At 42.7% G+C, this 15,496-nt stretch overlaps 1 protein-coding gene across 1 annotated transcript in view; it reads left to right on the top strand.

Annotated features, from left to right (window-relative positions):
* GRM5 (glutamate metabotropic receptor 5) overlaps positions 1-15,496 on the top strand; it is a 616,792-nt gene that overhangs the window by 586,939 nt on the left and 14,357 nt on the right. The window contains exon 8 of the mRNA XM_052662217.1: positions 11,783-11,878. Within this exon, the coding sequence (XP_052518177.1) occupies positions 11,783-11,878 (96 nt within the window). The remainder of the gene's footprint in view (positions 1-11,782; positions 11,879-15,496) is intronic.

The following is a 15,496-nucleotide window of genomic DNA, read 5'->3' on the forward strand; positions in this document are numbered from 1 at the left end:
CTCAGGATATTTGCGAGAAAAGCCCTGAAAGCTGAGGAAATGGCCATAGCAAAGGCCCTTCGGTGGGAGGATGCCCAGGGTCTTCAAGGAGAAGAAAGTGAGCAAGAAGGGAGGAAAAAGTAAGTTATGGGAGCAGAGAAATAACAGGGGATGGAGAAGACTGTATAGAACTTTGTAAACCATTGTAATAAATTTAGATTTTACTCGGGGAGATGGGTAACAAGTTGAGAGCTTTCAACAGAGAAGTAATATAAAAATAATTTTGTTTTGAAAGGATTATGCTGGTTGCTGTGTAGAGATTGGGTTGGGCTTGGGTTGAGTAAGAGGAGGGGTTAGTAAGGACAGAAGCGGGGCCAGTTTGGGAAGCTATTGTAATTTTCGTAATAAAAGTGATGGTGGCTTGGACTAGAGTAGTAAATAGAGGAGGTGGTTAAAAATGGCCAGATTCTGGGTATGTTTTGAAAACGAAGCCTGTGGTATACGCAAACTGGTTAATGATGAATTATAAGTGAAAACAGTGTGTTCTTTCCTCCTTTTTTTCTGTAATTATCTCAAAACACTATATTAGTTATTCTCTTTTCCCAAACATCTTTCATTTGTCCTCTCTTCCTTGGTCTCTTAACATAAGTCTACAAAATTGCTGCAGTTTCCATTTACTGGAAAAAAAAAAAAAAAAAAAAAAACCAAGCAAAACGAACAGCATCAGCACAGCCCTTGGAGATCTGACAGCCCCTCAAGTTGCCTTTCCATTTTATTCATTCATTCATCCGCATACCCATTCACAAGGTTTACTCGCTCTGATCATTTTTTTTTAATTCTCCAGTTTTCCAGGTTTATACTTAATCTTAGCCTCAAAACTATGCCTTCTTGACAGCAATTTTGGCGTGAAAATCATTTCTTGGGTTTTCTGACATTCGAAGTGATTTGTTCTATAACTACTTCAATAATTCTTATCTTTTCTGTACTTTATTGGCCAAAAAGACTCTTTTCTCTCATATCATTTTGCACAGCTCATATATATGTCTATCCTGAATAAGAGAAAATAGATGAATAAAAATAAGATTTAAATTTACGTTATAAATGGGATGCATTTATGATCATTTAAATGAGAGATTTCCTTAAAGAACACCCTCCTACACACTAACTGTACAGTGCTCCTCTCCTGCTCCACTGATGTCCATTTCATATTGAATTTACACAGAAAACGTACATGAAATTTCCAATATTTTCCATGATCCTTTCACTGACTTTTTAACTTTATTAATGTCTTCAGTTTGTGCATCATTTAAAATAAGGTATGTGCTTCAAAAAGCAATCTTATACATAAACAGACCAACAGATGGTTAAACAGTTTATCCCTAAAACATGCACATCCTGTTTTTCAGGTGTGTGTGTATAAGACAGGAAAATAAGCTTTAAGTCTTTTCTTTGGATTAAAGACATTTGGAAACTATTATTAAGGAAGTGGTTAAATGCAACTGGTCGAATAGGAGATAGCAAGAGTGAACATGGACATTTTAGAAATCAGTGAAATAAAATGGATGGGAATGGGGAAATTTAATTCAGATGGCCATTATATCTAATACTGTGGGCAAGCCCTTAGAAGAAACAGAATAGCCTCACAGTCAACAAGAGTCTGAAATGCAGTACTTGGGTGCAATCACAAAAACAACAGAATGATCTTGGTTCGTTTCCAAAGCAAACCACTCAACATTAAGGCCTAGAGCTGAGCTGACTGTGGCTCAAATAATCATCTATTTATTGCAAAATTCAGATTTAAGTTGAAGAAAGTAGAGTAAACCACTAGGCAATTCAGTTCAGCTCGGTTCAGTCATTCAGTCGTGTCTGACTCTTTGCGACCCCATGAATTGCAGCACGCCAGGCCTCCCTGTCCATCACCGACTCCCGGAGTTCACTCAGACTCACGTCCATCGAGTCAGTGATGCCATCCAGCCATCTCATCCTCTGTCGTCCCCTTTTCCTCCTGCCCCCAATCCCTCCCAGCATCAGAGTCTTTTCCAATGAGTCAATTCTTCCCATGAGGTGGCCAAAGTATTGGAGTTTCAGGCAATTCAGGTATGACCTAAATCAAATATCATCTGCTTATCCAGAGGAAGTGACAAATAGATTCAAGGGATTAGATCTGATAGATAAGAGTGCCTAAAGAACTATGGATGGACGTTCATAACATTGTACAGGAGGCAGTGATCAAAAGCATCCCCCGAATAAAGAAATGCAACAAGGCAAAATGGCTGTCTGAGGAGGCCTTACAAAGAGCTGAGAAAGAAGAGAAGCTAAAGGCAAAGGAAAAAGGAACAGATATACCCAACTGAATGCAGAGTTCCAGAGAATAGCAGGGAGAGATAAGAAAGCCTTCCTAAGTGATCAACGCAAAGAAATAGAGAAAAACAGTAGGAAAAGACTAGAGATCTCTTCAAGAAAATCAGAGACACCAAGGGAACATTTCATGCAAGATGGGCACAATAAAGGACAGAAATGGTCTGGACCTGACAGAAGCAGAAGATGTTAAGAAGAGGTGGCAACAATACACAGAAGAACTATACAAAAAAAGATCTTCACAACCCAGATAATCATGATGGTGTAATCACTCATCTAGAGCCAGATATCCTGGAATATGAAGTCAGGGCCTTAGGAAGCATTATTATTAACAAAGCTAGTGGATGAGATGGAATTCCCCAGCTGAGTTATTTCAAATTCTAAAAGATGATGCTATTAAAGTGCTATACTCAATATGCCAGCAAATTTGGAAAACTCAGCAGTTGGCCACAGGACTAGAAAAGGTCAGTTTTCATTCCACTCCCAAAGAAAGATAAGGCCAAAGAATGTTCAGACTACCATACAATTGGTTCATTTCACATGCTAGCAAGGTCATGCTCAAAATCCTCCAAGCTAGGCATCAACAGTGTGTGAACTGGAAAATTCCAGATGTACAAACTGAATTTAGAAAAGGCAGAGGAACCAGAGATCCAATTGCCAACATCCACTGGATCATCAAAAAAGCAAGAGAATTCCAGAAAAACATCTACTTCTGCTTCATTGACTACGCTAAAGCCTTTGACTGTGTGGATCACAACAAACTGCAGAAAATTCTTCAAGAGATAGGAATACCTGAACACCTTATCTGTCTCCCAAGAAACCTGTATGAAGGTCAAGAAGCAACAATTAGAACATAACATGAAACAATGGGCTGGATCAAAATTGGGAAAGGAGTACATTAAGGCTGTATATTGTCACCCTGCTTATGTAACTTCTATGCAGAGTACATCATGAGAAATGCCAGGCTGGATGAAGCACAAGCTGGAATCAAGACTGCTGGAAGGACTATCAATAACCTCAGATATACAAATGAAACCATCCTAATGGCAGAAGGTGAAAAAAGGAATTAAAGAGCCTCTTGATGAAAGTGAAAGAGGACAGTGACAAAGCTGGCTTAAAACTCAACATTCAGAAAACTAATATCATGGCATCTGGTCCCATCGTTTCATGGCAAATAGATGGGGGAAACAACGGAAACAGTGTGAGACTTCACTTTCCTGGGCTCCAAAATCACTGCAGAGAGTGACTGCAGCCATGAAATTAAAAGACGCTCCTTGGAAGCAAAGCTATAGAAATCCTAGACAGTGTATTGAAAAGCAGAGCCATCACTTCTCCGACAAATGTCCATATAGTCAAAGTTATGGTTTTTCCGGTAGTCTTGTATGGATGTGAGAGTTGACCATAAGGAAGCCTGAGCACTAAAAAATGGATGCTTTCGAATTGTGGTGCTGGAGAAGGTTCTTGAAAGTCCCTTGGACTGCAAGGAGATCAAACCAGTCCATCCTAAAGGAAATCAGTCCTGAATAGTCACTGGAAGGACTGATGCTGAACCCCAATACTTTGGCCACCTGATGCAAAGAGCCGACTCATTGGAAAAGACCCTGATGCTGAGGAAGACTGAGGGCAGGAGGAGAAGGGGGCGACAGGGGATGAGGTGGTTGGATGGCATCACTGACTCAATGGACATGAGTTTGAGCAATCTCTGGGAGATGGTGAAGCACAGGGAAGCCTGGTGTGCTGCTGTCCGTGTGGTCACCAAGAGTCAGATACCACTGAGCAAGTGAACAACAACTTAATTAAGGGATGCCAGATGTTTTCATGGAACAAATACTTTCCAGTAGAAAATGCTAATGTAATTAAAAGGTGTTAGTGTCAATGAAAGTGAAAGTGAAGTCACTCAGTCGTCTCCAACTCTTTGCGACCCGTGGACGATAGCCCACCAAGCTCCTCCGTCTATGGGATTCTCCAGGCAACAATACTGGAGTGGGTAGCCACTTCCTTCTCCAGGGGATCTTCCCAACCCAGGGATAGAACCCAGGTCTCCCACATTGCAGGCAGACGCTTTAACCTCTGCGCCACCAGGGAAGCCCTTAAATACAAGAATACAGTCTCTCAGAAAACCTCCTATAGAGACACAGAACTTCAGATCCAAGTACTAACATCAAAGATTTCAAGGGAGGAAAGGAAGCCAGGTTGAAAGAAGAAGGGGGAGGAGGCGGGAGAGGGGGGCGAAAGGGGTGGCCTTACAGACGTTTCCTGCCACCTACAGATACCCAGGCGTTATGGGACTTTTCCCTGGGCCTCCAGAGAAGGGAGGACTGGAACTCGGCCCTACCAGAAATCAGACCAGACCAGAACCAGAATTCGAGTTCTCTGCCAAGAGGAGGTGATCAGTCTCCAATCCTCAGCTCAGGCTGAGGGCCCTTCGACCAGATTCCTGTGTCCAGGACCGGGGGACTAGAAAAACAGGGAAGGATAGGAAGGGTTAAGGAGAGGAAAGAGAGAGAGAAGAGGAGAGAGGTCAATAAAGTCTCTTGTTCCTTACCGGTCGGGGCACTCCGGCCAGTTGTCCGCGTCAGGAGGAGACCAGGGACAAAAGGGTCCCAGTTGCGGCCACTGGGTCTGGTCCAGTGGCAGGCAAGCTGGCCCCTGAGTACCCCAAGTGGTCAGGATGTCAGTCTCAGCAAAGAAGAGTCCCCGCCAGAATCGCCATTTGCTGCAGGAAGGCAGACCCCTTCCAGGGCCCGAAACTGGGCTCTTGTCTAACACTCGGAAATGAACTGTCCGAGGAGACACATGTGCTGACAAAGCAAGAGATTTTATTGGGAAAGGGCACCTGGGTGGAGAGCAGTAGGGTAAGGAAACCCAGGAGAACCGCTAAGTGTTAATGAAGAGGACTCAAAAAACATTTCCACTACACAATATCATCAGGAAAAGAGTTCCAGTGGGTGGGTGGAAAATATACATCAAATAAATGAATTATTAATAGCTTGGATCCTTTCACTGACTTCTAAGATAGACTACATTGGATTCCTTTAGATATTTTAAAGGATGATAGAATAAAGTAAAATACGTGTACCGTGGTTTCTACACATCAGATAAACTATGTCCCTGTGGATTTCACTAAACTGAATGATACCTAGTGTGGTTTGAGAGTTAAAGAAAATACAATAAATGGTGTGTTTGGTGAAGAAACTGAAGATGAAGGTGGATCTGACATGCCTCCCCCTATAGGCCTTTCACAGAAGGTTACTTATCCTTCAGCATCACACGTTCCTCAACGCACACAGCTGGGAGTTAGCAACTCCATACTGCCTCCAGACACATTCCACACGTCGTGTAGAAATGCAAAAGTGAAAAACCGCCTTCTTTGAGGCTTCTGACATCTAGTTATCCGTCTATCCTTCAACTTTGTTTAAAAGTACCATCTACTGCCAACTTCTGGGTAAAGAATTTCTGTCTACTCCAAGCTCTGCTACCATTTTGAGTTACTTTAATGGCTATATAAAGGGCAAACTAGGGCTTCCCATGTGACTCAGTGGTAAAGAATCCGTCTGCCAATGCAGGAGACACAGGTTCAATCCCTGGGTCAGGAAGATCCCCTGGAGAAGGAAGTGGCAACCCACTCCAGTATTCCTGCCTGGAGAATTCCAAGGACAGGGGAGCCTGGAGGGTCACAAAGAGTCAGGCATGACTTTTGAGCAACAAAACAACAACAAAGGGCAAACTATCATCATAGGCTCATTTCTCAGTTGTAATGATTAACTTCTAGTGAATTAGAATCATCATTTTAGTCACTCTACTTTTGATAAATGTATTACCTGAATCTCCCTCACATAGGTAATAGTTATTTCTAATATCAAACTCTCTTTTCCTCCTAGCTTTAGGTATCATCTCCACAATATCTGCTATTTCACCAAATATACACACTTTTGCTTGAATATATTCATTTTATTCTAATCTTTGATCTCATTCTGCATTCATTTACCCATTTTGAACCACATAGCCTTGTACAGAAATTTCAATATGTCTAGTAGATTTCTAAAAATTTCCAATGTCTAGTAGACACTGATAGAAATAGGGAAAAGGAAATAAAGAAAAGGAATTTTTATTCAAATCATTTTGGGCAAATTACATTTATTATCCATTCCTGAGTGACTGCCCCTGTATTTTTAAATTTTATTATTTTATTTTTTAATTTTATCACCAGATAAACATGGTCTCTTGTAGAACTAAGAGGAACTAGAGCTTTCTGAACAAAGGAGAAACAAAAGGAACAAAAATAAAAAATCTTTACAGAAGGTAACTAAAGCTAATTTCAGAACAATTCATTCTTAAATATTTAAAAACTATGACAGTTATTCATACCAGAGATGGCATAGAAACCAGTGTCAAAGCTATACTGAGCACAGATCTACAAGTCTAAAGAGTATTAAGAAAAAAAAAAATAGCAGATTGAAGAAACCTGAATTCAGCATCTAACATATAGCAGGTACTCAAAAAGTGTTTATCAGGAATGCTTACATAAACAGTGTTAACAGAAGTTTTTGAACAGGTAGACTGAGTATGTAATTCCCTTCCCTCGACCATCCCATAGTTTATCTGCTTTCTGTGGGTACTTTCAACCATCCTCATGGTATTTACAATCATCTGTATGCTGATGGCTCCCAACTATGTAAGAATCCCCTAACTTCTGGATTCTTAAATCCACGTGCCTACTAAATGTATCTAATCATATGTTCCACCAGCCCCATATTCCACAATGAAGCTTTTTATTTCTTCCTCCAAATATATACCCTCTCCTATATTTTCTTAACTTAGTTAAGTGCACCACGCAAGGCAGTAACTGAGGTAGCATTCTACACTTCTCTCTTTATCAATGAAAAGTGAAAGTGAAAGTCACTCAGTCGTGTCCAACTCTTTGTGCCCCCTTGGACCATACAGTCCATGGAATTCTCCAGGCCAGAATACTGGAGTGGGTAGCCTGTCCCTTCTCTAAGGGAAATTCCCAACCCAGGGATTGAACACAGGTCTCCCGCATTGCAGGTGATTTCTTTACCAGCTGAGCCACAAGGGAAGCCCAAATTCATCAATAACCCTACTAATTTTACTTCCCATATGTTCTTGAAGCTGTTATCTACTCTTTCTCCATACCATCACTACCCCAAGGAATTATCTCATCATCTCTCACATGACTATTGCGGTAGAATGAGTCTATCTCAAGTCTATCTCAAGTCCACAGTATTTTATCTAAATGTCAACTCCATGTTTTTTTTCCTTAGCCTTAAGATCTCACAGAGGAATCTCACAACATTACAGTACAAATTCATCCATAAGCTACATTTTATATCCTGCTCCATCCACACCTTGCATTTTACTTTGCCTTATTTTACACTTGACTGGCTCAGTGGTAAAGAATCTGCCTGCCAGCGCAGGTTCGATCCCTGGGTTGGGAACATCCCCAGAGAAGGAGATGGCAATCCACTCCAGGATTCTTGCTTGGGAAATCCCATGGACAGAGGAGCCTGGCGGGCTTCAGTCCAGAGGGTCACAAAGAACTGGACAGGTCTTGGCAGTTAAACCACCATCGCAGTTGGCGGGGGATGGGGGGGAGCACTGTTTCCCCAGCCACACCATGCTGCTAAGACTCTCATGTGTTTGTGCTTGATTTTTATTTTCTGCCTGCTTACCTGTCTCTTCATACTGTATTCCTTCTCATCTTTGACGATGTACCATAGGATATCTTGCTGAAGTTTTCCCAGCCCTCCTAGTATGGGTTAAGAGTCCTTCTTGAATGTTTCTACAATAAAACTTCTTACTTTCTTTAAAAATTATCTGTTTACAGTTCATCATCCCACTCCAGATTGTGGACATACCAATGAGTTACCCACATGCTCCTTATCACAGTACCTTGCACATAGAGTATTCAGTAAATAGGAATGCTGTAAATTAAACCCAAACAAGGGAACACGATTTAAAGTTAGTAAGTCATCAGTTCAGTTCAGTTCAGTCGCTCAGTCGTGTTTGACTCTTTGCGACCCCATGAATCGCAGAACGCCAGGCCTCCCTGTCCATCACCAACTCCCGGAGCTCACTCAGACTCAAGTCCATCGAGTCCGTGATGCCATCCAGCCATCTCATCCTCTGTCATCCCCTTCTCCTCCTGTCCCCAATCCCTCCCAGCATCAGAGTCTTTTCCAGTGAGTCAACTCTTCGCATGAGGTGGCCAAAGTATTGGAGTTTCAGCTTCAGCATCAGTCCTTCCAATGAACACCCAGGACTGATCTCCTTTAGGATGGACTGGTTGGATCTCCTTGCAGCCCAAGGGACTCTTAAGAGTCTTCTGCAACACCACAGTTCGAAAGCATCAGTTCTTCAGCGCTCAGCTTTCTTCACAGTCCATAATAAGTCATAGTCTTGTTTCTAAAATTATTGACATTGTTACTTACATGGAAGTTGAATGGAAATAAGATGAACTTAGGATCAGAGGCACAAATTCTCAACCTGAGTTCCCCACACATAAACCATGTGAGCCTGGGTTTACTTATGTCCACCCTCAGTGCCTGCCTCTTTAGGATGATAATAGCACCCACGCTTCAGGGTAGTTTTAAGAACTGAGGATAATACAGGAAAAAGAACTTGGCACACTCAGTATTCTGTTATCGTTATTTCTTTTCTCAGTTCAGTTCAGTTCAGTCGCTCAGTCGTGTCCGACTCTTTGCGACCCAATGAATTGCAGCACATTAGGACTTTCTAAAATGGAAGTATAGTTGATTTACAACGTGTCAGTCTCTTGTGTATAACAAAGTGATTAAGGTATTTACAGATATATATAGTTATTATTTTTATTGTGACCTTGAAAATAATTACAAAGCACTTTATTTGAAAAGTGAGTCAATATTTGTAAAGCACTTAAAACAGTCCTCACAAGTATGTGCACGTGTGTGGATACATGTGGATATGTGTGTGTACCTAGCTTTTAGTAGGTACCTAAAATATATACGAACTCATTACATAAGAGAAATAAATTTCACTGACATTTCATTAATTATACATTCTGAAGAGCTTCAACTATTTTTAGTTGATGTTTTTTATTTTTTAAATAAGCCCAAACAGAATTATGCAGCTGCAGCAGAGACTATAAAAGCATTATTAGCTACTTTAAACTGTACATTATTGTTGAATGGAATAATGCATAAGTGAATGAATGAAAATGTGGTCTATTTAGGCATCTGGTAAACATACTTCAGCTGTAATTACAGTTATAGACAGGAAGAGGGAGGGTCCCATCTGATAGCAAAGATGAGCTTCCCAGTCTGTAAGTGACAGTCTGTAAATGCACCTCACTCTGAAAACAAGAACTATTTGGAAGTTCCAAATAAGTCTAATGTATCTCTTGCTTTACTAGAATTAATTTGGGACTTGTATTTTTATATTATTTATAAAATTTTTTACCAAAAGAGAATGGGTTATGAGAGAATAGAATGTTTAGGATCTGTTTCATAAGCAGGGGCACTTGGCAGCGTGCGTGCGTGTGTCTGTGTGTGTGTACATAAGCGAGACAGACAAACAGAGACAGAAGTTTCTGAACAGGAAGTGCAGATGTCCTGAATTATCTATTAAAACATTTAAATTAACTGGAAATTAGCCTAACAGAAGATATTAAAAAATACTTCAAGGACCACTTTGTAAGGAACCATGAATAATTCTATTATTCTATTAACATTCTCTTAATCTCTAAAGCCATGTCCTGGCAGTATAACTCAATTCACAAATAAATACAACATGTTTTCTACTGCAATGTGATGACTGGTACTTCACAAGGGATCCTCTTCAGAGGTGTTTTCTTTGGTGCAGTAAAGGCTGCTCAATCTGGTCTTTAAGCTCTTTTCCTCTCTTCTTTATGGCCTAGACCTAAAGTTACTGAGTGCATACTGCCTTCTCGCCTTCCTTCTCCCAAGAGACGGCGAGCTCTATGAGGCAACGCCTGTGGGATATTATCTCTCTATCCCCAGGACAAAGCCCAATGTCTAGAATTTAACAGATGCTCAGCTAACATCTGCCGAAGACAGTAGTCCATTTTGCTTCACTTAAAAAGCCATTTCACTTTCACTCAGATGCTAAAGACTTTTAACATCTTAGAAGAAAACAAAGTCATGAAGGAGGCCTTTATCCTAGGACAAATAGCGATTATAATTTTATTGCTTTTTGTTTTATTTAATATTAATATTGAAACAGAAGGAAAAGAAACTTTCCTAAAAAGTGACTATATCGAGGGCAAACAAGTCTTCTGAAAGACAGTCTATCACTACCTGCTGAATGTCAGGAACATGGATGACATGGCGCCAGATCAGGCTCCTGATTTAGGAGGGAAAGCATAATAATCACAATAAATCTTAAGAGTCTTGGACCCTTACAAGCTCTACGGACGAGTCCGCTCTACTAGGTAGACTTGCGATTCCGGTCAAGTTAGTCAAGTAAGTCTGTTTTAATGGGGATCACAGTGGCTCTTTAAATACCCCCACAGGCTTAAACTGATGAATAAAAAGGAGATGATTTCCGTGAAAGCATGTAGGCTCTGAAAACTGGCATACAAATACAAGGGCTCATCTTGATGCACCACGTAGCTGGCACATGTTGGAAATCACATATTTTAGTTGAAACTTCTAATATCTTCCAGGAGTGCTGAATTGCCAGCTCTGAGGTAAAAGCTGTTTGAGGCACCCTCCACAATGCAGGCAGCTCAGTGCTGAGTGTTACACGTCAGTTTAACGGTTATATAAACCTCCTACATCAAAGGAACATCTCTTTTCTCTTTTAGCACCACCAGTTTCCAATATAACAGACAGACATAGCACTACTCAGTGAAGGTTCATTAATGATACGGATGACTTTTTAAACTAGGAGGCAACACATTATAACAGCTAAAAGTGCAGGTTCTGAATTTAGCTTCCTGTGTTCAAATCCTGGATCAGTCTGCTCAATCCTTATAATCTCAGGTTTCTGCTTTGGTAAAATGGATATAATAATAACAGAGGCTCTGCCACGAGTTGCTGCCAGGACTGCATTTAGGTCAAATGCCAGCATCACGGCTAACACATGGTAAACATTAAATAAATTCTAGTTTACCAACATTCATCTTTTCCTTAGATGCTATGAATTATGCTCCTTTTACCATAGATTATTAAATATGATCAACAGGCAATTTAAAAGGGTAGACCACATGTGGTTCAAAGAACCACAAAGAAGTAACAAAATTGTCACGCAGTATGATCCACATACCATCACAACTATCTCCAGCGTCACCAGTCAGCCACCGCAATGAAAGCAGGGGCCCCGTTCAGCCGCGGGGCCGCCCTCGAGAGCCCTGCTCTCCCTCAGCCTGGCCAGTGAATCCCACAATCACATCTTTCTGTTTGCTCCTGCCCTTGTTCATGCTCACCAGGTACAAAGACAGGAGACTGGCCCAGCACAAGTCGGAAATAGAGTGTTTCACCCCCAAAGGGAGTATGGGGAATGGTGGGAGAGCAACCATGAGCAGGTAAGCAAAACGTGAGTGGCCTGAGCTGGTGTGAACTAAGTGTCTGCAAGCTGTAGGCACAGGTGGCTCCCTGGTCCAGGTCCTCACTCAACCCTGCCTCCCAGGCAGTGTGTCCAACCTGGGCCACCGCTGGATTTCTTTGTGTGTTTGATTTGTAAAACCCACACCATCCTCAAGAGAAGTGATGGGAGCCTCCTGTCCCAGATGCTGCTGTTTTCCAGGGCTGTGCGCTTTGCATGTCTGAAGGCTTAGCTCACAGTCAGTGTCCCTGTGGATCTTAACTTACTGGTCAAACGCTTCTGTGGAGTTTGCAAAGTGGGAGGAAACTCAGAACTATCCAGTCACTTGACAAAAATTAAACGGCAAAAGCCTAGGACTGGTTTTGAGGCAAGGACTGCCGTGGAGGGAAAGATTAAGCCTTGATTTCACAAGCTTGGGAATTAATCTGACTTACATTGAATGAAAAGTCATCTCACAGCCAAGGGCAAATGCCAGGTCAAACAAGTGAACCACAGAGGCCGGAGGCTTTTTGTGAACTGACACCAGGAAAGCTAGCCCTCCTCTAGCTACTGTAGCTTTGCAGCCCCCTTCCTCCTCTGTGTTTGGTGGTGGACACCCCATGTCGCTGTGCTGTGCATGTTCCTTCCCACCAGGCCTTCCCAGTTGAGCTGTGTCCAGGAAACGGGGATACTTGGAACTATGAGCATCGACTGAGCTGTGTTGCATGAAATAATCGTGCTTTATTGCATGGGACTGGGTTTCAAAGAAGAGGGCTCTGGAGATAAAAGACTGTCGAGGCTGGCATTAAATGGCTCCAGGGGGCTTGAGGGGCCGAGTTGGGAAACCGATCACCATGAACAAACTCCCCACCTCTAATTTGCTGTGGCATTTCCCAGTCCATCTGTCATACACAGGTGTGGAAGGGAAGCTCTTGCAAATCAGCCTGGGTTAAAGGAAAGGGGGCATGTAGAGTGTAGTGTGCACACACGTGTGTGCATGTGCTGAGAGCAGGGGCTGCGATCCTGCTGCAGGGCAAGGAGAGAAGCCAGTCCCGCCGAACTTTCACACCCCAACACTGTTCGATTCCACAGCAGTGGGTTTCTTTTGGTTTCCAAAATAATGCCTAAGTTTCTACAAGGACACTGTACAACTTTTGGAAGGCCAGTCACATTGCAGTCTGTGAAAATGGTGTCCTGACCTGTGTGGTGTATAGCCTGAGCCATTGTTCCTCGCAGCCTGGTCAAGAGCTTGACTGACTTCATCCACTGCTCCCAGACTCAAGACAGCGAGAGCATGAGTACGTGTAGGCACGTACGTGTGCACACGGGTATATCTGATGGCCTTATGCCCCTTTATACAGCCATCTTTAGGTCCCAGTGTATCTGGAAGACAACCACCAATGGATCATTTTCTGGGGGTCACTCAATAGACTGCTACTGGGGTTCCTAGGGTCCTTCCATTCAGATGTGAAAGAGTGGCATAGTTCCTGTACTTGAAAACCATTCAAACAGTGTCAAGGCTGGCAGGACAAGGTGAAAAGACTGCACCAGATGAGAACAGGGGCTCTGTCCAAAGTGACTTCTGATTTGAAGCACTCTCTCAGACTGGATTTCCCAAACCTAGCAAACCTGATTGCCTATCAAATATACTAAGGCAAAAATGGATAACACAGATCCAGTGTTTATAGCACATGGAACTCTGCTCCATGTCATGTGGCAGCCTGGATGGGAGGGGAGTTTGGGGGCGAGTGGATACATGTATATGTATGGCTGAGTCCATACATATACATGTATATGTGTATATATATATACACACACACACACATATATATACTGAGGCAAAACCTAGGAATCTGTAGTGTAACAAGTTTCCAAGGTCATTCGGATTTAGTCAGTCCATAAACCTGTGTTTTGAAATAATCCATTTGTGAAGGAGATGACGTGGAGCTATTCATGGCAAACAGATTTCAATTCTGGCATGCCGTATTCTCGTGAGTGTTTGGTCAGCGCCTCGAACTCTCAAGTCTGATCAGCCTAGCGAGTAGATTTGTTCAAGGCTGCCTTGATTGAAAACAGGTGAGGTGAAGACAGAGCGTGAGTAAGGGGATGCCAGCTTCCTTGGTTCAAGTCCAGATCTACAAAGGTAGCCACGCAGTGTGTCTACACTGGAATGGTCTGTTTCCCTACAATAGGAAGACATCATTTAGCATTTGTTTGTATACAGCCAAGGTAATGGCGAGGCTTATTACACTGATATGTCCTGGCAAGCAGAGGGGAACAGTGTACGCTGCCCCAAAGAAGTTCTGTTGGTGCAAACACCTTAGCCCACAGATAAGAACACTTAAGAAGAAACAAATGACCTTCCCTTCCTACTTTTTCTTCTCATTTCTTTAGCATCAAGTAAAAACTGACAAAGAGAGAAAGTATATGGGAGGAGTCCTTATAGTTGTTCATATCAATACACACACAAATATACTTATCCAGAAGAAATAAGCTTAACGTGAATATTAAGAGAAAGATATTAAGATATCAGAGGGGAGACCACTGCAGTGTAAACTATTTCTAAATAAGGGGTTAGAGTAGTTAATCTCAAGTTGCTTGCTCAGAAATGGAACGGAAGGGCTGGAAACCCAATACCTACATGAGACTTTGTAGGTACTTTTCGTATCCGCTGATAAGGCCCTCTTTCTTATCCACGCCCACTCCGTCCCTCAGTTGCTTCCCAGAGTCACAGGCATGCATCATATTTACTCTGCAAACATCGGGGGTGGTTCTGTGGCCATCATCAAGTCCAACCAGTCCCAGGGAGGGGCTGAGGGAAGATCAAACCAGCACAGAAAACCAGGAATGTCAGCCTGCATCTCACTGCCTACGGTTTCTATGATGAAACTACAGAGTGGACTTGATCCTATGAATTTACGCCTGGGGAGGGCCTTGTGAGCCACACTGCTTAGCAGGAGAGGAGGAGCAGCTGTACAAGGCATGCAGTCATGGCCCAGCAGAACAGCGTGACCTCATCAGCAGCGCTGGCAGGGCCTGGGGACACCGCCTCCCCCTCCCTCCTCCTCCTACCCACTCCCACACTCGGAAAGGACTCGGAACACTGCAGGCATCCATAACAGTCTAACTTCCCGAAACACTATGTCACTGTTTTCCCTTTGGGTGAACTTTCTTTCTCCGTCTGACTGTACCGTAATTTCCCATTTGTTCACACTTTCACGGGGGACAGTCTGTTTCAGAGTAGTCTTCCTGATTGCAGGAGGAGTGAGAGAGAGTCCTGAGCAGGGAGATGCTCTAAGAAACGGGAACTCTCTGAACCCTGGAACGTGGGAGTTCATACAGAAATGATTCACCCCCAGGAATGGCTAGAACCTCAGCGATCAATGTCGTCACTGCCCGTCTCAGCAGCGGGATTCCACCTCTGTGCTTCTTAAGCCTGCATTCTGATGTGCTCACGTTAGACTCCGTGATGGAGAGGCACAGCCACTCTGAGTCTCCCAGTCTCTGAGAAACGGCCCTCCTTCAACAAATGAAATAGATCTAAACCCCCATTCAGTGCTTGAGGGAAGGAGGGTGGTAAGGGGTGATTTTTACTGTTGCTATGTCATGACACCAATTA

This window comes from Budorcas taxicolor, chromosome 25 (genome assembly GCF_023091745.1).
Source record: "Budorcas taxicolor isolate Tak-1 chromosome 25, Takin1.1, whole genome shotgun sequence".
NCBI lineage: Eukaryota > Metazoa > Chordata > Mammalia > Artiodactyla > Bovidae > Budorcas > Budorcas taxicolor.